Here is a 25,220-nt window from a genome sequence, read left to right as displayed (position 1 = left end):
GCATATGAAAAGATTTACTGGCTCAAATTAAAATTTACACTCACTCAATAATTTATTTGCCTACTGTGTTCTTCCAAAGCTTCTGTACGCAATAGCTTTGATGAGGCTGCAACAGTTTAAAACAAACAGCAAGGAATAAACCTAAATATTTCTCGTCTTCGGGCTTTAGACAATAAAACTAAATTATCAGCTCTGCCCACATGCAGCAGAGCTTACAGTACACCACTTAAGCTCTTATCTCCCTCAGTCAATTATAAATAGTAATTTTGGAGATACTGGATGAGCCTGACTCTTGATGAGTTATAATGTAATTTAAAAGAAATTTCTCCTATTTTTCAGCAGTGCATGTTCTCCGCTCTTCCTTTTGCTTTGCTTCCTAGAGACTGACAGACTGGCAACAGAGCAAAAGGCGAAGAGGTTGATTGAAAATATTGAGAATATAATTAGGTTTCTGCTGTGCTGTGATGCTGTGGACTTGTCTTAGAGGAACAGGTTTATGTACACAAACAATTCATGGATACCAGTTTACTGGCAGGACATCCTCTGGGTAAATGAAATGCACATTATTTTCTGCTGTGTTTTAGCGCCATCTAGTGGAGATTTCCCTAGCGGACGTGACGTAGCCCCAGCTTTTCCTCCAATCAGCGGTCGCAGCGCACAATTCGAAAGTCAACTCGTTGAGACAGACGTCGTGAGGAATGGATTACTGCCTAACCTTGAAACGCTTTTTGTTGAAGTGATATTTTGCCAACCAAATAATTATCGCTGTATTCATATGCAAGTAAGTCACATTTAATGTCGTATTTTTTTGTGTAAAACGTCAGAGTGGCTGTCGCTACGTAACGGCTCACCTTTAACGTTAACTGACATGCTAACGTTTGCTAGCCACAGCTAATTGTTTTGCTAGCGTTATCGGAATATGATTATAATGCAGTCGTGGTTTGCTTCAGATCGACTGGATCGTGTTAACACCCAGTGCAATTAATTTGTTGTAACCAAGGAGCCTCAGCCATGGTGAGGGAGCGGGGGCAGAAGAAGTCCTTCCAGCAGAGTCTGGAGGACATCAAGGAGAAGATGAAGGAGAAGAGGAACAAGCGGCTGGCTAGCGCCTCGGCACCCAGCAGAGGACGGTCCAAAATGATCAACAAAACCAGCGGTGAGGAAATTACACCTCGCTAACACACACACACACACACACACACACACACACACACACACACACACACACACACACACACACACACACACACACACACACACACACACACAGCAAGCCAACTTGTCCCTTCCTTTTATCCTCTTTTTTTTCCTCCCAGGGGGAAACTCCAGGCACATCATCCTGAAGGGTGTCCAGCTCAACAACAAGGCCCTGGCTGTGGCCCTGCAGGCAGAGAAGGAGAAAGTGAGGCAGGCCAATGTGGTGATCCTGCAGCTGAAGAGAGAGCAGCAGGCACTGTTTCTTCACCTGCTGCTGCTCAAGAGGAAACTCAAAGAGCAGGAAGCCCTGTCAAGCGCTGCAGAGGTGAGGCTGGGAGACCGGGGTGTATTAGGGGATTAAAAACAACAAGTATATTATTACTACTAGTAGTAATATTTCATAATTTGATCTCTTCATTAATACAGGAAAATTCTCTTTTATTTGTCTGCCTCCATAAGGAGTGTCTTCAAGGTTGCTTCAGCAGTATGATACTTGCTAATGCGCAAGCTTTAATCCAGGTCCTTCAATTCAAGACCTGTGTGGAATCAAAGCATGTTTATGCCCCAAAAATTGTCACTGTGTTTGTAACTATGAAATAATAGTATACATTACTCACAGAAGATCACTTCGTCAGTGGATTAAAGACGCCCTCTGATGAACTATTTGTATATTCATAGATCTGTGCATACTAAATAAAGGGAGTGTAGAGTTATATCTAAACCAATTTAAAGCACAAAGGGTTGTTTCTTCATGAAAACGATTGTAAATGTGTAGTACTGATGATCAGAGATGAGTTTTTAGGGGTTTAATCAATGATTGGAGGTGGACTTAAAGGCTTGGTGTTCCTCTGATAATGTCACTAATCAAAATGTTTAGGTGAGGTGTTGAATGCTAGATATATGTTGCATCTTGTTGTTATTCATCTACCAGGACTTAGCTTGGAAAAGCTTGTCATTGTACCTGGAATATCATTGTTATCTCTTTTCTTCCATGTGTGTTTGTTTAGAGGGAACCTACAAAAATCACAGCTGAACCCCAAATCCAAGTGGATTCTCTCAGGTAATTAAGAAAACAAAACATTCCCTACATTATATTTTATGGCCTCTCTTACATTGACTTTTATGATTATCAGTATCGACTTTCATTATGTGTTGCATCTAATTTCATGACAGGACTCAGATCAGTCAGAGTCTCAACAAGCCCATCGCAAGTGAAGCCCCAGCCGTGTGGACAGGTATACACACTGTGCTATTACAGTTGACAAGACAAGACAGCTGTGGAGTTTCAGTCTCACATGTGAAACTTACAAAACTGAACCGTGTATTAATAGTAACATTGATTTTTTTTTTCATTGCATTTTTCTTCCAAGACTCTCAGGTCCCGGAAAAATCGGGACAGTCTGAATCTGACACACAGGTTGCCTTGCCGCGTACTGTGGGTGTGAGGCGTCGGCATGCTGAGAGCAGCAGGAGGAGGAGATCTGATCGTGTGCGAGAGCGGCGGTCGTTGAGCGAGGGGGACTCTGTCATGTCTCTGGAGGGTGTTGTAGGAGATGTTCTTCAGGGTTTGGGGACCCTAACAGCGAGCCCCATCCTCTGTGACAGTGGAAACCAGAATCACACCCAGCAACAAGAGCAACCAGAGCCAGCAGATCCCACTGGCCCTGTGGAGTTCGAACACTCCACCCCAGAACCTGCCCCACAAAAAGCAACCAGCCAGCAGAAACCTCGTCGGAAACAAGCCCAGCAGCAGCCCCGTGCCAAACCGGAATCAACGGCACAGAAACCCGAGAGGGGCCGCAAACCAGAGCGGGCCCCTTTGAAGAAACCCTGGGAGAATCCCAAACCAAGAGCCCGCTCCAAGAGCAGGGACAGGTCAGCCACACGAGCCCGTGCAGCTCCTCCACCACAGGGCGACAAGCTCAACACCTCCCTGGGATTCAATGACACATTTGACTTTGACTGCGAGGGGACGGTTCATCTCACACCCTTCAGGGCCAAGGCCGAGGACAATAAGCTGGCCACGCCCATCTGTGAAGAGGCGTCACGGAGTGGACAAACCTCAAAACAGTCTTCACCTGTGGTTTCCAAGGAGACTGAGACTAGCTTGTCATCAGCATCATCATCTGAATCAGAGGACAGCCTTTATGTTCCACAGAAGGCTTGGAGGAAACAGAGCCCGCCTGGCAGGACCAAGGTGATCCCCACTCGTAGACGAAGACGCTCTGAAAAAGTTGAACAGAAAGAAAATATTCCCCTCCAACAGGAGATGCCAGGTGAGCATTTACGTTTTGTCATTTTAACTCAAAGTTTGTTATACTTACTAAATTCATGTTTAAGTGACCAACTTAGTCATCCTTGAGATGAATTAAGTAAATTATAATGAATTATACATTTTTTTGCCTATAGGCTTTAGAGACAATGAGGCAAGTCCAAAGTCTCTAGACCCTGAAAAAGAGGAACTGCCTGTCTCCCAGTCCCCTGACTGTGTCTTTGCTAACAGTCCTGACCCAGTGAGTCTGGGGCAGGAAAACCACCTTGGTGAGTAAATACTCAAGAACAGGTTGATTTTTTTTTTTTTTTCCCCTTCCACGATGCCATATGAATTTTATTTGTTAGTGTATGAGGAATGACTTCTGGTCTGGGTAAACCTAGCAGGGTGTGAAGAAGTGAACATTATCTGATGTAATTGTTGTGTTTAGATTTTGTTTTAATTTGTTTCCTTTACTTAGATTTGTTGTATTTCTTACTTTTTGTCTGTATTCTTTGATTTTTATCCTTACTACCAACCTAAGCATGACAGACTAGATTTTTTTTTTTAGATTTTATGTTTGTGTGTCTGTTTCTTTTGGAACCCAGGAAGATTAGCATGGGAATCCATCCTGTAAACAATAATAAACAACTAAGACTCAAGGCACAGAATCTATTAAGAAAAACCTTAGGCACCTTTATGGGCACGGGTGATCAACATTGCTACACAAAAAGATGCTCTGCAAATCACAAATCAAATCCTGTTTTGCTGCTGGCAGTGTGCACATAGAAGGTGATTATCTGTGTTTGCTCATGTGCATGCTGTTGTTCCAGAGCCATGCAGAGACGATGTAGAAGAGGATTGTTTGCTCCCTGTTACCCCTGGAGTCGAGGCTGAGATAATGAGGATAGACAACGTCCTGTCCAGCTTCGGAGATTCCACTGAGACTCCTCCTCTTTTACCTAGTCAGACACCCAAGAGGGCCAACACGTGCAAAAGACGTAAAGCTTTCCAGATGTTTCTTCTTATATCTATTTGTCTGACATGTCACACTCACAGTCACTGCTAGAACGTTATTACACAAGATCACCGATTGCTATTGCTTGGGGGACTTGTATATTTTGTCTTTGTGCACTGGCTTACTTTCTCCCTGTTTTAGTTCTTCACTGGTGTATACACAAAAGCACACTTGCCTCCTGTTCATTTATGATCGGGAATTAATGTTGTCTTGCTTTCACATCACATCCTTGAAGCGTCTTCCTGTCCCTCACATTTCCACAGGTGGGCTTGGTGTCAGGACAGCAGGGCGGGGCTTGAGTCTGTGTGATGTGACCAATCTGTCCCCCGCAGCCTATCGCAAGTTCTCATGTGGAGGCTCACGCCCCTCTGATGCCCGATGCTCCACCCCTGTGCCTGCCCGCAAGAGGCGCTGCACCATGACAGTGGACTACAAGGAGCCCTCATTAAACGCGTAAGTTCACAGGTTGATGCTGCTGTTGACGAGGCTGTAACTATAAATGGTCCCTGCACTTGTGTCCCTTGGAGAGCTGCTGAATGTTTGTTCATTTTGTTCTCGTCATGCTAGGAAACTCCGGCGAGGAGACAAGTTTACGGACTTGCAGTTCCTCCGCTCTCCTATCTTCAAACAGAAGTCCAGCAGGAGGTCGGTGCAGAACTCGAGGAAAAGCCAGCAAACACTTGAGAAATACAACGAGTCGTTTGTCGGCTGCCGCTGATGGCAGCTCCTTCATGTTCATCCATTCTGATTTCTGAACGTCGGTGGGCATTGTGGTTTTTAACTGCGATTTCATGGACTTTGACAAGTGATCATATTGTTCCTCACTTGACAGCTTGTAATTATTTCTTATGTGATGAAGAGCGACTGTGATCATTGTTAGATTATTTTTTTTCATTAAGAAATGTTGTTCCGTGTGTTTCAGTTTTGTACATGCTGTATTGCAGGCACTGGTCTGTATATCACCTTCCACACTGCCCTTTTGATTCGTCACCCATCAGTCTTTATATCCATGCCCTGATAACTATCTGCTGTAGAAGCAAGCTTAATATAGGCCCTTTCACATCGTTTCAATTACCTGCTGGGTTTTATATGACATAATTGTGAGTATAAATTGTTGTTGTGTCATCTCCTGTATTCTCTAGTCCTTTCTTCAGTGTAATCTTCTATGATGTGATAATAAACTTTTGGCTAAATGCTTTACACTAGTTTGCATTAGTAACTGATGGCTGTGGCAGAGTGACAGTAAATCCAGTATATACTCATGTATTTGGCTTGATTGACAGAGTTGACCTAGTGGAGGGAAATTCATTTATCTTGACAACCCAACTTCTGAACACATCAAAGTCCAGATAAACCCCTTTTTTCAGGTCCACGTATTTGGGTCAGTGCTCTGCTCATAGTGCTATGTGTAGGCTCAGGTTGGACAAAAATGCTGCATTCTTACTGTAAACTTTGCATCAGTTGAAATATTTGATTTGTTGAGGGTTAAGGAAAAACATTTTGTTCCTGTGGCATTTAAGACCTATGATATGTCTCTTCATGTTGGCAGGGGGTTTATTCACCATTTGTCTCCAAACATATTTAATTTTCATACCCATGGGGTTTCCTAAATTTGTGATGACTGAACATGGCAGCAATGATGCAAAGAAACAGCATTAGTTTCACCTGTTTAATTCAGTCTATAAAATAAGCTAATACTATGTCATTAAAACCAATAGTACAAAGAGCATGAAATAATTTCTCCAGACATTACAAAATTCATTTTTTCCTAAAGTTGAAAAGTACAAACATCTTTTTACAAAACAGCAAAACTACATAGTATTGCACAATCTTTTTTCATTTATCGCCAAAGTACAAAGTTATCAATCTCCATCTGCAGGACAAAAATAAGACAGAATAAATTAAGACCTTTTCTTAAGCATAATTCTTTTAAATTACAGCACATAAATAAGAATAAACTCTAGGTAATTAAATTAGTTGTTAGTCAGCGATAGTTTATATCTAAATCAGATTTGAATGGAAAAAAGATGCTTTTATTTGCTGTGTTAAAGAATACTTGTTTAAAAAAAATAAAAGTGCATTTTGATGGTCAAACTGCCCTATGTGGCTTATTGAAAAAAATGAGCTTTAAGTTCTGAAACAAAGAAAATATATATGTATATATATATTTATATATGTATTTATATGTACACATTTAAAATATACATTGAGTATAAGTGCTTTAAAATAATTCAAATTTGTACAAATTTAAAATGTTTTCCTTTTTTTTGGCAGGATGAACTCATCACAGACAAACTTTGACCTCATCAACGCCACGCGCGCTCCGAGGCGCTGGTCAACACAGATAGAACAGAGTTATACAGACAGGAAATCCTGATCTCTCAGTCTAGTTCTTCACAGGCAACACTTGTAAAACAAAGACTCCATATAGATGTGGTTCCTGTGTGTGACATCTCTTTACCTGAGTCTACTGAGAGAGGGAAGTAGGAAAAGAGGCAGACGGTCGGAAAAAGGCAGGGACAGCATGACGAGAACGGAGAGAACAGATGGAGAATGAAAGTGAGGTGTGCGGTGAACCTCAAATCAATCCTCGCGCTGTGCTGTCCCTTCAGAGTCTAGCATAAAAAAAAATAATAATAAGGGAAGCAGCGGGCCCTGTTTATTAAGCAATACTATTACACCTTCCACTGACCTTTGTTTCCGTGTGACTTTGGAATACATGTGATGGAGTATGAAGACACAATATTTCTATTGTCCTACAGCGACAATAATCTAACAAGGTCAAGATGCATTCCTTTTCAAAATAATCTTATCTCTCTTTCAAAGTAAATATCAATCTAAGATACTGATTCAGGGTCAGGCATACATCAAATATAAGCGTGCCGATCTGAGACCAGTTTGCATCTTCAAGTAGAAGTTCATGTGTTTCTGGAACCTGTATCAGTAGTCTTATTCCTTGCTTGTTGATGCACACTAGTGTGGTTTTCAATACCTATAGTGTCCTAACCATAACCGCTCATGGTTTGAAGGACGACGTCATCCTCTGTTTAGAGACCGGGGCAGCTTCTCCCCCTGCCTTACTTCTCGATGAGGCCTGCTTCTTTGATCTTGGTGTAGAAGAATTTCTCCAGTAAGTTGGCACACTTGTAGTACTCGCTCTCCGGGGGGTTGTATTCACGACAGTTGGTGAAGATGCGCTGCATGTCAGCCATGAAGAGCTTGCGTGTTGTGTAGTACCTGCTCTTCAGACGCTCGCTCATCGTCTTAAGGTCTGTGAGGACATAACACAGGCATGGTTTCACATTATTACATTGGTGTGGCTGCAGCAAATGCATGCCGTGCCAGATAGAGACAAACAATCTGATGAGGAAAATTAGCCGAGTGGATTAGAAGCATCAGACTCTGATTGATTGCCTTATTTCATGTTGTGCTCAAAATACACCGTGACAGTTGAAACTCATTCTTAAAATGTGTTATGTAGTAGGGCTGTGCAATATATCAATACTGTATCAATATTGTGATATGAGACTAGATATCACCTGGCATTCTGGATATTGGAGGTGTTGTCATTTCCTCATTTTAAAGGCTTCATGTTAAGGGATGGAATGCCCTGAACTTATCAGACTGCTCCACTTCTGTTATTTGCCTCTACCTGTCTGGTCATCATATTCACATCACTCATGATTGTTTATTAAAAATCTCTTGTGTAAATGTTTTGTGAAAGCATCAACAGTCACCCTCAGAATACCGTCACAATATCGATATCAAGGTATTTTGTCAAGAATACTGTGATATCTGAATTTGTTCATATCACCTAGCCTGAGTCTGCACACTACAGTTTGAAATTCTCAACCATAATCCCATCAGACTTGACCCAATCACAATAATCTTCAGCCTCAGATTATTTAATTATTCCAGCAGGTTTGAGAGAGTCAGGCTCTGTGCTGCAGTAGATAAACAAACTTGAACCTGGAGTTCAACTTAAATGTGCAAGCATGCAGAGGCTCTTCCACCATTTAGACTGTGATGTGTGTCAGAAATTACAGATGGGGTAAACAAATGGACAAACAGACAGCCTGTGTTTTGATTAACTAAACAGCTGCTTTATCCCCTCAGCTCAGTTTGCATTTGGTCCGTCAGCTCTGACAGCTCAGCTGCGCTCAGCAGAATCATGCAGGATATTTTTTTTGGAAAACTGATGGGTCTGGCTGGTGTTGGGTTTAAAGCATGGGGTGTTGGGCTGGAGCAGTGCTTAAACAGAGGATATCAGTTATAGGTGGTCCTTCAATAAGTCCCAGACCACATTCCACTTGCAATCAGATCACCCAAGATGCATGTTAATGCCAGGTGTAAATAGGGCCTCATCGTCTGTAGGGCTTTTTAAAGCTGATAGCTTTTGAACTGTGACACAATATCACAAGGCTGAGTTATATTTATCTGTACATCTAGCCAACTAAGAGTTTTTTCAGTCTATCCAAACAGCACTTAACAAGATCTTTTTTGATACTGCTAGACAGCACTTGAGCAAGTCACTGTGGTTCAAAACCAGTTTACAGTGAAATCACATTAAGTCCCTCTAACTATGTGGTGCAACAATCTGCAGGATGTTTGGAATGTGTTAAATGCGATTGTGAGCTTTTGACCTGCACTAGAACTGCTAAATCTCAAAAAACAAATTAACACTAGTGCAAGTGGTTTTTAGATAGACTGAAGAGTCTCGAGACCTTGGCAGGCGTGGGCAGCAGGGAGGTTTAGTGCTTAGGGAGACTGTGCTTTGACCAGAAGGCCTTGGCTAAATCCCATGTGATGCCAAGTATCTGCACTACTGAAGTGTCCTTGTACAAAACACCAAATACCTGCCAGCAATTTTGACTTCCCAAGTGAAAAATAACAGTTTCTCCTTGAGGGATAGGATTTTTAAAAACCCTTAGTAACCCTTTTGTGTAAAAGATATACTCCTGTAATTCTTGTCCTGACACTACAGTCCTGTACATACATACCCATGGGGAAGCGAATGACTTGGTAGTACCCAGGTGCCTCGGTTTTTTTCACAGGCTCCATGAAAGGCCAGGCGTTCTGGTGACTCTAAGACATACAGAGCAGTCCGATAAGAACAAAGAATGTCTGTGTACATACGTGAGTGTGAATCTGAGTGTGTTTAATATGTATTTGCTCCTCACCTTCACATGTTGGAGGATGGTCTTTAGAGTGCTGTACAGCTGATCGGGGTCCTTCAGCTCCTTCCTGGAGTAGATTAACAGAAAAAAAATATCAAGTTGTGATTATTTGTGGACAGTGACAGCAAGATGGGAAATGAAATAGAGCTGACAGCATTGGAAGTGTTTGCACAGGGTGTTTATAGCTTGGAAATGCCTAACTGCAAATGTCTACATCCAAAATATCAACCTCAAGAAATTAATATGAATGATTTTCCCCAAATTTATATTCATCATGCTTTGATCTTGACTAAAGAGAAAAAAACACACCTATGTCTTGATCTGCCATCAAGTCATAAATATTTAAAGTTTTGCTCTTATCTGAGTCCTGAAGTTGGGAGCCCTGCTTCTTGCCACCTTAGATGACACTAGTCCATTCTCTAAGTCTGAGAGTGAAGCAATGCAAAAGCACTCTGGAACGTTCAAATCTTAACAAGAGTAGAAACTCTATATCAGTCTTACCCTTTGCCCATTGGCTTCCAGCCAGTTTCACCTGTTGGTATTAAGAAGAGGTTAGACTTGTATCATGCCAAAACATGCATTCCTGAAAACATGAGATAAGTGAACGGCGAGATAACGTACGTATGCCAGGGATGCTCTCAATGGGAATCTGCCGCACACCTTCCTTAAAACAGGAAAGCCCCGGGTAGACTTTTCTGATCTGAGCTTGCTTCCTCTCAATCAGCTTCTTAATGATCTGAGAGGGACAGAGAAATGGGAATGGATTACAAGAAAGCAAATTCTTGAAGTCCGTGGACGGGGAGAGATGGTGCAGGAAGCATTTGAAATTCAAATACACACACACACACACACACACACACACCTCCTTCTGCTTCTTGATGATGACAGAGAACTCGGTGTAGGGGATGCTGGGGTTGAGTTCACAGCCCATCAGTGTGGCTCCCTCATAGTCCTTGATGTATCCCACATACTTGGCCTTGGGAACTTTGATGTCCTTGGAGAAACCCTGAGACAAAGAAACGGGAATCTGTTTCTTAAAGCGATCATAATGAGTCATCTTAACAAGTCATTTCATCTTATATTCAGTATTTAAAAATTTTGTTTTGTTTATAGCGAGTGAAAAGCTAATCGACTAATCAACTTTTACCCCCAAAATTTTCTTGAATCAAGTGTCATTTTCGTGATGCTGTGCTGATATAACTTGTTTCAACATATTTATACTTACTGCCAGAAAAAATCCTGAAACAAGTGAAACTGCATTGGAAACACGTGGGGTTATCTCACACCTCTGGCAGTTTTTTTCCACTTGTTTTAAGAAAAACAAGTTTTTTTAACACTGAATATGAGACAGTGCATATTCAGCCTTTTAGGACATGAAGATAATTCCACATCTTTTCAATGATCTTTTACTCATCATAAGAATTTCCCTCATATTTTGTACAAACAAGTGCCTGTATCCCAAAACAATGCAGAACAGGGCAGATCACATCAAGAAAGTGACAATAAGTCTTGAAACAAGGCTTATTGTGAGATTATCTGGGCTCAGTGGCAGATTGTTTCCAGCTGCTGTAGGAAAGATCAGAACTGTTTGCATTGTTCATTCATGCGTTATTATACCACACGCAATGTCTGGACAAATAGGGGGAGGGTCTGACATTTTGTAGCAAAGTCATGAGACTTCAACAACGGTATAACCACAATGTGTGCGCCCTAAGCCACTGAGCCACATTTTTCATATTTGAACATGAGAATATATGTAACAGTGGACTGACCTGCTTCTTGAAGTAGCCAATGGCGTATTCATCAGCATAAGTGAGGAAATTGAGGATCTCATGTTTGATGTGGTATTCCTTGAGGTGGTTCATCAAATGAGTACCATATCCCTACAACCAGACACACCAAACAGGCAGCAGTCACACAGCATGAATTCATTAAGACGCCACAAGCTGACCGAGAGCAGAGAAGCAGGGAGGGCTCTCACCTTGACCTGTTCGTTGGAGGTGACGGCACAGAAGACGATCTCTGTGAAGCCCTGCGAAGGAAACATCCGGAAGCAGATGCCTCCAATCACACGGCCGTCCTTGATCAGAGACAGAGTCTTGTGCTTCCTTTATTAAAAGAGATAGACAGATTTCCACTCAGTTAATCTCAACAATCCACTTAGAGCAAACGATAGGCCTATATCTGTCACATTTAAGAATGAAAATAGTGGAGCGATGTAATGAAATTGTGGGTAGACAATGAATTTCACTCAGTGATCACCATAAAAACAATTATCTACATTTTCTCCACATAATTAAGAAAGGAGCCTATTTTCATTCAAATTACATAAGACTAATACTACTGTAATACATACTTAATAATATGATACATACTTAATAATATGAATTCACATTAAGTTACATGGTTGTCATATGTAAAACAGTTGGGATAACTCCATTTAACAAATATAAAGGTTGGCACACATAACTTATTGTAGGTGGTTTTGGTAGAAAATTAGAAACAAAATCACATGGATCACTCACGGATCAAAGACCAGCCGTGTGATGTATTCCTTGGGCATGCGGGGCAGCTGGTGGGAGAACACATTCTGGAGGCCGACAAGCCACATCAAGATTCTCTTATTGGGCTTCTGGTTGAGGGAGTTACCGATGACGTGGAACTCAATCACGCCCCTGCGCTCCTCCAGACGGGCCGCTTCATCTCGCGCCGAGTGGGCCGACAGCAAACTGGTCTGAAAGACGACGGGAGCAATCATGGTCACTGTGATCGCCATCACTATCATCCTCGCTCTCATTATCACCTTCATCATCACAAAAAAACTGCACTATTCAGGTCCTGATTAGCACCATCCTTGATAGATTCAGAAAGTGTGAACAGATTACGAATTCCAACACCACATCACGTTAACTGAGATCACCTCAGATCTCACTGCAAGTAAATCCTTGAAGAGAGGGAGCATTGTAAGGAGTGAAATACTCAAATGCAGTCAAATATCAACAGACAAGCAAATGATGTGCAATATTCCCTTGCTTGATAGCAGCATGCCGTTCTAAAGCTGGCCGACACTCGAGACCACACGTGCCAAACTCAAGGCCTGTGGCCCAGATCAGGCCATGGCACAATTATATCTGGCCCACAAGATGACTTCAGATTTTCTATTAATACCGGCCTTGTTCCAAATTGCCCACAGCGTGAACGCTACAAACCCCAACATCCTCTGCAATGTCCTGCGCTATTAACACTACAAAACATCTGCGTGCCCCCGTCCCGGGACACACACACACCACCACTGGCAGGGAGCTTCACCACTATGTTTATTCTGGGCATACAAAACTAATACTAAAGATTTTTATATTTCTGATGATGACTTTGATACTAAGAAATCAATGTGATACTGATAAACATCATTTCCCATACCTGACTGTATCTGCAGGCTAACAGAGCAAAGCTGATGTTAGTATTTAAATGTTTTCTGTCCTGACAGATTACCTCTGGAATAGCGGCAGGGTCGGTGATGGTGGCCATGACTTCATTGATAAGGTCCATGGGGATGTCGCCCACCACCCTCGGCCTCTTTTTTTCTTCATGTGTGAGCGGCTCTGATGATTTACGCTTCTCTCCTGCTACATGGATACAGGCACAAAGAGGAAAACACACACGCATGCACTGAGTATTGATGGAAATGAAAAGTTTTTAGGACCATAAGGCATACCAGTACAATAAAGATTTTTTCTCCTCTCATTGTAGACCTGCTTTTAGCACTGGAGTTAATTTATCAGTCACTGCACCACAAACAAGTGGCATTACCAGCATATGGAATCAATTTAGGTAAAACCTCTGTTATTGCCCATGTGAAAAAGGCACGACTGACCTCACATCAGCACGTGAAGATAAGCTCTGGGTCATATTTAAATTTTGTTTCCTAAAACAATTTTTAAGGAAGTCTTCAAATACGCCCCTGGAAAGTCAACTATATGTGCTTTGGAGGAATGATCAATAAAGTAATTTAATTTAAATTCAAAGTTTCCCCAGAGGCAATGGATTTAAATGAAAATAGACAGGGGCATTTGAAATGTCACTGTTAATTACTACAACCGAACACAACAGATTTTATAATAAACGACATGACTGTTTATATTGTATGTCATGGGTGTAACTTTACCACGATGCCCACTGCCAGCTGGAAAATGTTCAGTTATTGGCTAACAATTTGGCTTTATCCTGATGAGCAGGGACATGTTTGCCTGGCGTACCTGGGCTCGGCTCCAGCACAGAGGCTGTTTTCCTGGCGGGGCTGACGCTGCCACAGCTGGTTGGGTCCACCGACACGGGACTGGTGCTGTAGTACAGCGGCCTGGCCACTGGGGGCGCACTGATGACTGCAGAGAGAAAGAGGGGATCGTCACGCTATCATAACAACAACTCATGCTTTCATTCTGTCTTTCTCAGCAGTCAGGTTTAAGGGTGTGTCTGTAAGGGTGTGTCTGTGAATGTCTGTGTGGGTGTGTGTGTTACCTGTATGAATAGGGATCTGCCCTCCTGAGGCTCCTGCCAAGAAATCTTGGCTCCAGATAGGAGAGCTATGGCTGTACACCTCCTCCTCCAACATAGACAAGAATCTTAAAAAGGAAAAAAAGCACAACTCTACGATACTGATGCTGGCTGAAAATACACCACTGTTTATGGTATATGTATATGTATGTGTGTGTTGTCAGTGTTTTCTTTCTCATACTTTGGGAAGTGTGTGAGGATGAGTGTGCGTTTCTCAGGCGGCAGCTTGTCCTTCTCCTGCCTGGCCTGCTCCAGCAGCTGCTTCCTCATCACAGTGAACACCGACCGCAGCAGCGTCCGGCCGAAGATCTGGGTGGTCTCGTACCGGGGCAGACTGTCACAGAACTGAGGCACGTTGCAGTAGCAGAGCCATCTGGAGGGAACAGAAGCAGCTTCGTTTCAACACTGTGACTGTAAACAGATCTAAGGCAGGTAACAGGACACCCAGAAAATAACAAGTCATAGTTGTAAGTGAAAGCCAATAAATACCAAAAAGTAAATCATATTACTTTTCACTCACAAGTAAGTTTGAAATTGAAAATTTGGAAAAGTAAACATTCAAGCATGTTCAAACAGTACGCATAAAAGGGACAAAACAAATTGCAATAATCATTATGAATGATCATATACATTCTTATACCCTGTTAAAGCATCCTTGTGCAACACACAGAATCCCTACCAACCTATCAACCTGGAGGTCAGCAAAGACAATTTCACTGTGGGGATCAACAAAGCATCACAACAATTCCTCTATTTCCTCCAGATGTGGTACCTCGTGTAGTTGGCTTTGTATCCAGCTGCATCATCATTGGGCACCCTCTGTCGTCTCTGGGAGGGCGTCTCCAGCTGCCAGTAGTTGATCTGGTTGAGGAACATCTTGGCCAGCTCCATGATGGTCTGACGCTCCTTAGATGGCAGGTGGCTGAACTTGTACTGGACAAAGTTGTTCACCCCCTATTTGAGGAGCAAAGGGGACAGCAAGTAATGTTACGTGTAATTAATAGTGATTTTTAAATGGGAATGGATACATTGCAGCGCTGTAATTTGTTTTGAAGTCATGCTTTTCTTTAGTAGCACAGCTGTCTTAGTGCTGCACATGTGGCTACCTGCTCGATGCTGGGTTTCTCAAAAGGAGGACTCTCCTGTGCTTCCAACATTGGTTTACCCATCTGGAGGATGGATTTCCTCAGCAGCTGACAGAAAAACAGATAAGAACAATTTAGGTGTTGCTTATCATCACATTACATGAGGCAGGTGTGGACAAATAGTGATGAACTGCATAAAGCCCTGATGTTACTTGGGAGAGTCTTGTAGTTGAGCGGAAGCTTACTTTAAAGAGTGAAAAGTAGACTTGTTTAGTGTCAGCATCCTCCTCTTTGTGAACACACGTGTACAGGTACTCCACATCCAGGACGATCCCTAGGAGTCTGTTCATTTCCTCCTCTGATACGTTTTCCAGGTGAGTCACATGATCACCTGAGAGTAAGACAGACAGAAAGAGAGGGAGAGGGAGAGAAAGGGAAAAAGAGGAATTTAACCTTGAGTGGAGAGTTGTACTGAACATAAGAGTTCAGCATCTATCAGTAGCACTAGAAATACCTCACACTCTACAGCTGTTAATATCATCTGCTTGAACAGCACAACTACATTCTTTGATTTCTCCCTCTTCTCCTCCACCCAGTCCCCCTGGCCGCCTGGACACCCCGGCATACCCAGAGTGTGTGAGCAGCTTCGGCAGGGCTCCTGCAAGTTGACTGCGTTGGACTGCTGGTCAGTTCGTGGTGGCGTGGGAGGGGGGTTCTGACTCTTCCAGCCATTACACTTACAGGCTCCCTCAGCCTGCAGGAAACACAGAGTTAGAATGAGAACAAGCAAGGATGATCAAGGAGAGAAACCCACCTTAACTACAATGACCTACTGTTTATTTTGTTTTATGATAAATTCATACTCTACATTATAGTCAGTAGTGTCAAACCCATAAAGGTTGTTTGAAGACAGTGTCTTTATCATTTACTGAATTTAACATTAATATTTGTTTTTAATGATGACTGTGACACTTGCTGATTATCACAAATGAGTGGGGAGTTATTTACCTTTTTCAAACTGGGGGTCATGTTTTATCAATCTTTCATTCAGTGCTGCACTAAACTAAAATAAATCTTTCAAGAGTTATGCACACTCCCCTGCAAGTGTACCTTGGCAATACAAACTTTTTTTTTTTTTTTTTTTTTTTTTTAACTTGACAAGGCAGGTAAAATGAGTGGATATTTGTTTTGAGTGACTGTACGATCACAGGGGGTGGGGTGAGCAGCCTTGTCATCATAATTTAATACTTCCATGCCTGTTTCCGTCAGCTGGCGCTGCTGCACTGGGCATGCGCACTGAAACAACAACAAACTCCGCCCCCCTCAGCAGCTGTCACCCTGTCAAAACAAAGACCCCGTCCCCCTCTGCAGATGATATACTGTATAAACCCAGCAAAATACACTATATTTACCCCCTGCGTTGACTGGCGCCACGGACACAGTTAGAAATTTCCAGTGTGGAGAATCAGACAGCACAAACACACAGTGTGGTGTGCAGCGCACAGATCAGCTACTCCCCAGAAGCTGCATCTGACAGAGCGCCAAGCCAATGTTTACGTTCACCAACCCCCCACCTTCACAGCAACATTGTAACATTGTAATAACAGTGGAGTGCTTACGGCTGCTCGGCCCTCGCTGAAATGTCTGCAATAATGCTGACGCTACGATTAACTACAGCAGTAACCTGTTAGTTCGAAATGATTGGTTCGTGTAAGCAAAATGAAAAACTGAAGTGCTGCAATGGCTTCCTTTGCTGCGCTTGCATTTTGCAAAGTATTGCAACCAAGCCCGGAAAATACAATCCGAGAAGACTACTTGAAGAAAACAACTCAGTGTTTACAAAAGTAGTTAATCAGTAAACATAGCGTACTTTGCACGATGAATACACTCCGAGTTTTTCCAGTTTCTTCGGTCGAGGAGAGGAGCGGAGCTGCGCCTTCTTTACGGCTATACGTGCGGATCCTCCAGCGGCGCCGGAGCCCTCCGTTCCCCCGGCTCCAGGAGCCGCCGGAACCGAGCCCGCGGCTCCGATGGCCGGCGAACCTTGCTGAATCCCAGCGCTTTCGGCCATCCTTCACGCCGAACCCCGACGGGACCCCCGGCCCGGGAAATATTCGTGCTGGTGTCCGGTGCTCTATTCCACAAGCGGAGGATCAGACATGGCGCTCATCCTTATTTTTAATTTCTCACTGTAGGCCCATTTTCCTCCGCTAGGGGACTCAAAATGGGATAGGCCTATTCCACTATAATTCAGGGGAGAGGTCACAAAAATGCAACCATTGTAACAAGATTTCAAGGTCAAATGTAACGGGAATCAAAAAATATGGACGGTTAGGTGGATTCTTATTATAACGCTAACCTTGATGCACTAATGAATTATGGCACTTTCATGCAACCAAAGACCAAATAATAACATATCACATTAAAATAATGAAATAAAATCATAATGTATCAAAATCATTGCTACATGATCAGTCACAGAAATACTAACTTATTGTTCTCACAAGAAAAACACTGTTGATACCTTAAAGACAGGAGGGCCTGTCAATAAAGATCTTTGACCCCAGTTTGTCACAGATAAAAAAAGGACTATAACATCAAGGTGGGTGGTGGGAACTTGAGTAGTCATCACCTGTAAAACCCAAACATGACAGATATAGTTTTATATATATATATACATACACATAGATGAGAGAGAGAGAGAGAGAGAGAGAGAGAGAGCGAAAGAGAGAAGCTACCAGCAAAGTCACACATACAGTCTGTGTACAATAATAAATGATCAAATTTATTTCAGTATTTATTTGGTCGTTACATAACAGTACTGTAAAATGCTTGCATTTAAATGTTTCGGCTGCAATTAAGTGTCCACGGCAAAGAAACATACAATGTACATCCCTATAATGTGTTAATTCATTTATTCATGATGCACCAGCGCGCCGGTTTACAGTTGTTTCATTGTTCCTACAATGTTGTCACAATGTTACTAAAATGTTACGGAGGGGCAGGTTGGTTAATCAAACTGTTTTGTTTTCTGCCTCACTCCTCTGGAGCTTTTTCAACCAGTGTCTCTGGAAGTTCAGTTCTACTTACAGGGAGGAGTATTGATAAGGCATCCTAGCCTGATACCACTAAAAAAACCAAAAAACCAAAAAAGAATTAGTGAAATGCAAGAAAGAGATTATGTTAAAAAATAGAAACCAAATATCTGGATATTATTTTTTTCTTTTGAGAAAGGTACAAGACAGACCACTAAATAAATGCAATTTCATTTTTTTGTTAATAACACTACATACATTTATAAAGACCACCACTGATTATAATTTAACCATTTGTGTGAAAAAAGGAACAGCAACAAATCTCCAAACCCAGATCGAAGCTGTTTTTTCTGCTAACTGTACATTTTTTTTAGGATTATCTAGACAACTCCCTAGCAAGCATTAGTCCTGTCACTTGTAAATCGAAAAAAGGTAGACTACATTGCAACACCCTATTTACAGTATATTATTTATATATTTATATATATATTTATATCACACTGGCTGTAATTATGACAAGATATATTCATGAGCGTCATTAGTGCAAGGCATGAGTAAGACAGACCTGTCAAAAAAGTTATTGACCAGACTTTGTGTGTGTGTGTGTGTGTCTATATGTAACATGTTTTTTTGTGTGGGTGGGTGGGACTAGAAAGAACACAGGTGTGTGCGTGACGTGTGTGAGGGATTGTTGGAACCAGTTGTGTGTGTGTGTGTGTGTGTATGTGTGTGTGCTTGTTATGTACAATGATGTATAGGTCTGGAAAGGTTCGGGGGAAGAAGTCAAATGTATGTGTGTGTGCATGTGCAAATGTGTGTTCAAACACACACACATAAACGGGCACGAGTGAGTCCTGTGGATGTAATTCATCACCAGACGGCTAGCCCTGGCCCACTCTCTACACACTGACACGCGACTGTGTCTAAAGCACTTCCTAACAAACAAAGGATGACAAATGATTGACTCAAAGGTGAATAATGCCGGCAACTGATCTTACACACTGCAACTCCCCACTCACTGTTATCACGCAGCAGCAGCCCAGCAACTTCCATACACTTGAACAGGTACAGTCTGCATAAACCAAATCATCCAGAGGCAGAAAGTGAGAATCAGCTGACCCAATGACCTATAGGCAGAGCGGCCCAACTTCAACCACAAAGGGATGGTCTGGAAAAGATTCATGACATGACATCCCATCAGGAGACAGGGAGGCAGCGACACCGCTGAGCATGCCTCGGGGGCTCCTGAACCTTGTGGAGAAAGTTGGGTGGTGCAGAGGGGCTTTTGTTGTGCTGCACTGGTCCTTGCAGACACTGAAGTCACAGAATAAATACTGTGAGACATTGCACGATGCCAATAGGGACAGCTAGAAGCAGGCATGGCCCCGGGGTTGGGCCTTGGGGTAGTCGAGGGAGGACAGAGGGGGAAGTTTAAACTAGTGCTACTTTGGGTTTAGTGAGGGAAAGCATATGGATACATTTCTTGTGAGAAAGCAGTGGGCAGAAGCAGGGAATAAGAGAGAGAATCTGAAGGCCCTAAGTCCACTGACAAAAGTCTTAATTTTCAGATAAAAAGGTCCCAGTGACAAGAGAGAGGTGTGGAGCTTAGGATCCCCCTCTTTCTCACTCTCCATCCCTGTCTTCCCTCTCTTTCTCAAACGTACAAGACCATGTACAACATCTTCACCAACAGATTTTTTTTCTGTGCTACTGAAGAGTAAAGGTAAAACACAGTTTTCTTTTTTCATTTTAGGCCTTGCAGTTAAACGTGCATCCATAATTCTGACTTACGATGCTAGAACGAAAAAAAAAAAAAAGCAGCAACAGAAAGCAATCCCAGAAAAGAGAGGAGAGCACCTGGAAGAGCCCCGTCCCTAAACACATGGGCAGGAAGATGATGGAGGGCAGGGCGCACTAATGACAATAATATCTATTATCAATAATAATAATAGATGAAAAGAGCTGGATGGAAGAAATAGGAAAGTTGGGAGCAGAACCAAGAGAGGGAAAACTACAGAGCCAATGTTGAAAGGTCAGAGTGACACTGACTTAGTTACTGCAAAAAAAATGAAAGACAAAAAAAACAAAAGAGGGGCACGGGGCATCTTTTCTTGTTCTGCACATCAGAGAATTTGGGGAAAAAAAAGTACGACACGTTGCATTAGTAACTGCAGTGGCATTTGGGGCATCGGTCGCATTAGTTACTGCTATACAGGATCGATAGGGGAAGGCGCTCTTCACGTTAGTTACTGCAGCACGGGGCCTTGGTTGGCTGAGCGGCTTCTGTCAGGTCCACTCCTCGGTTCCGCCCGCTGCTGGCTCCTGCAGCCTGGGGTTCACTCTTCGGCAATCTCTTCGCTGAAGAGCAAAAACAAAAAACACACTTAACAATAGAACAATGTCTGAAAACTACAATTCAATAGAAACAACAAAAAATAAACTTTAACTGTGTCAATATTTGCAAGGTGCCAGTTACAAATGCATGAACTTAGTGCTGCAATCAAGGGTTTTAACCAAAATCTACGGGCGTGAGGGCAAGAGTTACCTACCAATAGCCATGAATATCTCGTTTACATTCATTGATGTCTTGGCTGATGTTTCCATGAAAAGTAAACTGTTGTCATCTGCATAGGACTGGGCATCCTGTCAGTACACAGCAAGCAAAATGAGAGCTCATCCCACCCATACACATGCATGCAAAATACAATTATTTGTGGTAAAAAGTCTATCAAAGTTTAATCCCTAAGCACAAAAAAAAAAAACTGGAGTATGTGGATCTCCACTTGAAATGAGATGCGTGTTCAAAAAACTTGGCCTTGGCCCTGGCCCTGAATATGTCCAAGGAACAGTCCATTTGCTCTGACCTGGAAGTCAACAGCTCTCTTGTTGGCGAGGTCAGCCTTGTTGCCTGACAGAGCGATGACTATATTGGGGCTAGCTTGTCTCTGCAGCTCCTTCACCCAGTTCTTTGCCCGTGCAAAGGACTCCTGATGAGAGGAGGAGGGAAACCATTTATAAATACTCCCGCAACTTTCATTACCTTCAACAAACTTTTATTTCAGAGGCAGAACCCTTCATATCAGGATGCATTTCAACTACAGAATGGTGCACACTGCTGAAATAAGCCGCTGAATACATGGTTAGTACCATCTGTACACTACTAAGGAGGGAAACAGGGGGAACAAAACTTTTGGACAAAACACTGCACAGGACAGGACAGCATCAAGGATGTATATGAACGTGCCTCGTTTGTGATGTCGTAGACCACGATGGCAGCCTGTGCTCCTCTGTAATACATGGGTGCCAAACTGTGGTAGCGCTCCTGACCCGCAGTGTCCCAGATCTCAAACTTCACCGTTGTGTCATCTAGACACACTGTCTGGGTCAGAAAGGCCGCTAAGGGAACATGATGAAATGAGGGGTGAATTGGAGATAGACAGCAATAACTACACCACTACCAACACTCTTTATGATTCTGAGCATGTGTAATAAATCAAAGAATAAATATATCTTCCTATTTTGTGTATACTTAAATTCCAGTACAAAAGTAGACTACTTCTTAAAAAGTATCTACTTTTGTTCATCTTTGGATGATAAAAACATCATTACAAAATCATAGCAGACCCCCCCCTGTGACGTGCAACCCCGTGGCAGCTTATGAGCAGGAGCCTGACCAGCTGGAACTCACCTCCTATTGTGCTCTCCTGGAACTCGTGAAACTGGCCCTTAACGAAGCGGAGCACTAAGCTGGACTTGCCCACAGCCGACTCGCCCAGCAGCACTAGCTTAAACTGGCAGATCTTGGTCCCTGCATTGGGCCCATTGGGTCTCGTAGCTCCTCCCCGATTGGCCATGACCTAGTCAGATCCCCAGGTGTCCTGTGTGTCACACTTCACTATCAGGACTTCTGCTGCAAGAGGCCAGACAGAAAACATCCTTAGTGACATGATTTGAACTCTGTGGAGCACCCTGGCTCAAGATAAATATGACAAACAATGTTTACTCACAGGTATTCAAATACACTAAAATCACTAGCACAGCATTTCTTGAATATGCAAACTGTAGGATTTTCCCCATCACTGTCAAAAATTTAGCTGTGATACCATTTCAGCTCTAACAAAAACTGACAACAGCTGCTATAAACAATAAGTCAAATAAGCTGCTTCTTGTTTTCTTTTGAGATGATAAGGGGATTTTTAGGGCTCAGAATAGCACAAAACATTTGGTTTCCAATGTGACACACTGGTAAGAGACAAAAAAAAAAAAAAAAAAGCAAAACGCAGAAATATTAAAACCTACTGACTCTTATTTCATGCAAACTAGCAGGGTTAACAGATGCTGGATTTGTTGTGACTAGGATGAGATATACTTAGAGGAAATTATACACAAAGTGCCTTTAAAAGTGAATTTATTAGAAGCTGCCATGCCCATCACAACCACAGCAGACAAGAGTTTCACCTATAACCACTGCTTGAGTCTTGTAATTGTGAGTACCTCCGTATGGCTACATGCCTTGAATTCTTATAGTGCATTGTTCAGTAACTTATTTAGATCGTAACAAGTGAGCAATTTGTATGCAACACAGGATTGTTGTAAGGAGAGAAGCAGAGATACTATCTTCAACTTTGCAAAGAATTTGCCATGAGCATGATTTGTGAATTATTCTTGACCAGGAAACAGGATAGAAAGACCCTCTCTGTGCGTGGATATGCTTCATGATAAAAATGTATATGACAACGGATGCCTACGTCTCTGCTCAAAACAAGATTGAGAAGGTTGAAAGCTTAAATATCTGTGGTGCTACTGCAATCTATGACGTGCACGTCTCCAGGCATGGTGAAGTTGTCAAAATAAACATGGCATGTGAGTCAAATACACCCATGCACTGCAACTGGTGAGTGGTAACTTAAGAGCTGACAACATAACAAGTCTGCAGTCAATATTACTAAAGCTTATCTAGACACTGTAATGGAAACATTATATGTTTGTTTCCTCTGAGTGGCTTTCAAATCAAGTCCTTAATTTTTATACGAGTAGCAAAGGATCTGCTGCACCAATAACGAACCAAAAAGTGATCTCAGCTGTTTCAGACAGCTGTAAATCATCCATCCTAGGAAATCCGGAGGTGTAGAGGGGAATGCCATCTATATGAATCACAAGCTGGGGGACAGACAGCCCTGCAGGACTGTGCGCATGACAACAAAAGTATCCTCAACATGTTAGTCGGCTACATTAGATATTTCATCTTTATGACACCAAAGCAAATCTGACGAAAATGTTGTTGAATTTACGCATGCAACAGTACAGCGGCCACACAACACAAACTGCAATGACCACACACCGAGCGTTTTGCTGGGGCTCATGACACTTTGGCTGTCAACAAAAGCTCTGTATTGCAATGCATACAAAATATTTCGCTTTGATTACCGTGTCAAATAAGCGGCTGACAGTAAGCAAACACAAGTCGGCCGGCAAACAGCAGCTCTAGCAAGGTATCTGTTTTGATTTTGAGAGGGAGGACGCCATTTTCCAAATTGTTTTGTTGTCTAGCTAGCTGGCTTGCTACTAGCTAGCGCTGCCTAGCTCGGTGTTAGCGATACATGTAGTGCTAACTAGACACCCAGCAAAATGTTAGCCTCGCAAACAGCTGCAGCAACACAACAAGCCTCCACAAAACACCGCGCAACAGCGTCAGTAAACAACGTTACATACCTATATACACCACAGTGTGGCTGTTGTTCTGGTTGGCTAATGTTATCTAACTGGGTGTAGTCAAATCTTCAATCAACAAACATCAGCGTTAGCCTGATAGCGTCGCTAGCATTCCACCCACTGACCTGATTCCACCCTTTAGCCATTAGCCACCACGAAACCAAACTATTCGCTTTGTATGTCGCTTGTTTGGCCGGATATCACTAACTGGGAGAATGCAGCAGCACACGGACAGTGAAAAGGAGCGGCTGTGGTAATTAAAACACAACCAGGGCCTGTGTGTTTTTTCACACTGCCTGATAAACAGCAGCAGTGTTAGCGGGTGAAGTCGGCTAGCGAGCAGGCTAGTCCCGCTGACAACCGAGCCAGCCTTAACGCCAGCTAACCCGCCAGCTGTGTCCGGTACGCTACCTGCGAGCCAGAAGACGTTTTCAACTTTAAACAGCACCGCAGCGGGGTTTACACACCAGATACACGGGCCACTGCGGCGGAGCGGTGTTGTGGAGCCCGACAAATTATTTCAGCAACGCCGATCACGTCTCCTCCTTTCTTTCTTCTCGCAACTTCCCCCTTAGAACCAAAACACAAACAAGCTCTTCCGCCCCCCGTGCCACGTCACACATCACGTCCGAGGCTCCGCGAGCGACTCCCGGCCGGCCGCCTGGCTTCACGATATATCGGTATCATATCGTTATCTAGATATGGACATGCGCGATATTAATATCTGCAAAGGCAACGATACAGACGATATCAAATGTAGGGTGAGGGTTAGCCTCAGACACTGACAGTCTTCTCTGATGTGAAGCAACTGCATTTTTTACACCCAGTTGGTATTATACTGTTTTTATTTTTACCTAATAAAGTGGACACAGGATGTATAATGTACCCATAATTCCTAATTAATTTTGTATAGTTTTTGATGCTGTCCCATCAGGCGTTTTTTTTTTTCTTTTCAACTTTTAATCTTTTTTCTTAGGTATGTTTTGTTTTTGCTGTATTCTCTCTTTAGCACCACTTTGTGTTTTAATGATAAAGCGGTTCATCTATTTGTAAACAATGTTGTGTTGAATCAAAACTTTACACAATATGTATCCAACAAATCTATATGTTACTATCGGCCATCTATTGTGGAAGTGACAATCTTGAGAAATATTCTGGCAAAATATCTTGAAATATATTGCAATAAATCAT

The 25,220-nt window shown here is 42.6% G+C and overlaps 3 protein-coding genes across 9 annotated transcripts; 1 reads left to right on the top strand and 2 right to left on the bottom strand.

Annotated features, from left to right (window-relative positions):
* Positions 1–649: 649 nt before the first annotated feature.
* sgo1 (shugoshin 1) lies at positions 650–5,668 on the top strand. 2 transcript variants are annotated; one of them, XM_030063585.1, is made up of 10 exons: positions 650–781; positions 1,001–1,156; positions 1,317–1,522; positions 2,205–2,257; positions 2,371–2,432; positions 2,568–3,473; positions 3,607–3,738; positions 4,282–4,449; positions 4,799–4,919; positions 5,034–5,668. In XM_030063585.1, exons 2-10 carry the CDS (start codon positions 1,012–1,014, stop codon positions 5,182–5,184), a joined length of 1,944 nt encoding a protein of 647 aa, XP_029919445.1. In that variant the 5' UTR covers positions 650–781; positions 1,001–1,011; the 3' UTR covers positions 5,185–5,668. The 2 variants fall into 2 exon arrangements, with proteins under 2 accessions (XP_029919445.1, XP_029919444.1); XM_030063584.1 differs by having other exon boundaries at positions 4,730–4,919.
* A 453-nt stretch (positions 5,669–6,121) lies between these two features.
* On the bottom strand, positions 6,122–17,557 carry kat2b (K(lysine) acetyltransferase 2B). Of its 2 annotated transcripts, none has more exons than XM_030063583.1 (18): positions 17,153–17,557; positions 15,910–16,036; positions 15,528–15,673; positions 15,304–15,390; positions 14,970–15,151; positions 14,379–14,570; positions 14,162–14,265; positions 13,900–14,025; positions 13,136–13,266; positions 12,169–12,377; positions 11,625–11,751; positions 11,416–11,526; positions 10,506–10,649; positions 10,265–10,379; positions 10,145–10,175; positions 9,647–9,710; positions 9,467–9,551; positions 6,122–7,737 (listed from the first exon to the last, which is right to left on the bottom strand). In XM_030063583.1, the coding sequence occupies exons 1-18, from the start codon at positions 17,351–17,353 to the stop codon at positions 7,544–7,546; spliced, it is 2,376 nt and encodes a 791-aa protein (XP_029919443.1). In that variant the 5' UTR covers positions 17,354–17,557; the 3' UTR covers positions 6,122–7,543. The 2 variants fall into 2 exon arrangements, with proteins under 2 accessions (XP_029919443.1, XP_029919442.1); XM_030063582.1 differs by having other exon boundaries at positions 13,136–13,269; positions 17,153–17,556.
* A 489-nt stretch (positions 17,558–18,046) lies between these two features.
* On the bottom strand, positions 18,047–24,641 carry LOC115367669 (ras-related protein Rab-5A). Of its 5 annotated transcripts, none has more exons than XM_030063520.1 (6): positions 24,497–24,641; positions 22,006–22,227; positions 21,562–21,713; positions 21,182–21,304; positions 20,867–20,960; positions 18,047–20,675 (listed from the first exon to the last, which is right to left on the bottom strand). In XM_030063520.1, the coding sequence occupies exons 2-6, from the start codon at positions 22,169–22,171 to the stop codon at positions 20,560–20,562; spliced, it is 651 nt and encodes a 216-aa protein (XP_029919380.1). In that variant the 5' UTR covers positions 22,172–22,227; positions 24,497–24,641; the 3' UTR covers positions 18,047–20,559. The 5 variants fall into 5 exon arrangements, with proteins under 5 accessions (XP_029919380.1, XP_029919383.1, XP_029919381.1 ...); XM_030063523.1 differs by having other exon boundaries at positions 22,006–22,224; positions 24,497–24,636; XM_030063521.1 differs by having other exon boundaries at positions 24,441–24,634.
* Positions 24,642–25,220: the final 579 nt, after the last annotated feature.

This window comes from Myripristis murdjan, chromosome 11, assembly GCF_902150065.1.
Source record: "Myripristis murdjan chromosome 11, fMyrMur1.1, whole genome shotgun sequence".
Classification (NCBI taxonomy): Eukaryota; Metazoa; Chordata; class Actinopteri; order Holocentriformes; family Holocentridae; genus Myripristis; species Myripristis murdjan.
The sequence above is the reverse complement of the archived record's forward strand: the minus strand, read 5'-3'. Positions and strand labels throughout refer to the sequence as shown.

Coding starts and splice junctions, on each gene's coding strand:
- LOC115367669 (XM_030063520.1), bottom strand. CDS start 22,171: ATGGCCAATCGGGGAGGAGCTACGAGACCCAATGGGCCCAATGCAGGG. Junction 21,714..22,005: donor CCAGGAGAGCACAATAGGAG/GTGAGTTCCAGC, acceptor ATGTTCCCTTAG/CGGCCTTTCTGACCCAGACA. Junction 21,305..21,561: donor TCTACGACATCACAAACGAG/GCACGTTCATAT, acceptor TCCTCTCATCAG/GAGTCCTTTGCACGGGCAAA.
- kat2b (XM_030063582.1), bottom strand. CDS start 17,353: ATGGCCGAAAGCGCTGGGATTCAGCAAGGTTCGCCGGCCATCGGAGCC. Junction 13,270..13,899: donor TGTGCTGGAGCCGAGCCCAG/GTACGCCAGGCA, acceptor GTATCCATGTAG/CAGGAGAGAAGCGTAAATCA. Junction 10,176..10,264: donor TGAGAGCATCCCTGGCATAC/GTACGTTATCTC, acceptor TAATACCAACAG/GTGAAACTGGCTGGAAGCCA.
- sgo1 (XM_030063584.1), top strand. CDS start 1,012: ATGGTGAGGGAGCGGGGGCAGAAGAAGTCCTTCCAGCAGAGTCTGGAG. Junction 3,474..3,606: donor CCTCCAACAGGAGATGCCAG/GTGAGCATTTAC, acceptor TTTTGCCTATAG/GCTTTAGAGACAATGAGGCA. Junction 4,920..5,033: donor AAGGAGCCCTCATTAAACGC/GTAAGTTCACAG, acceptor TCGTCATGCTAG/GAAACTCCGGCGAGGAGACA.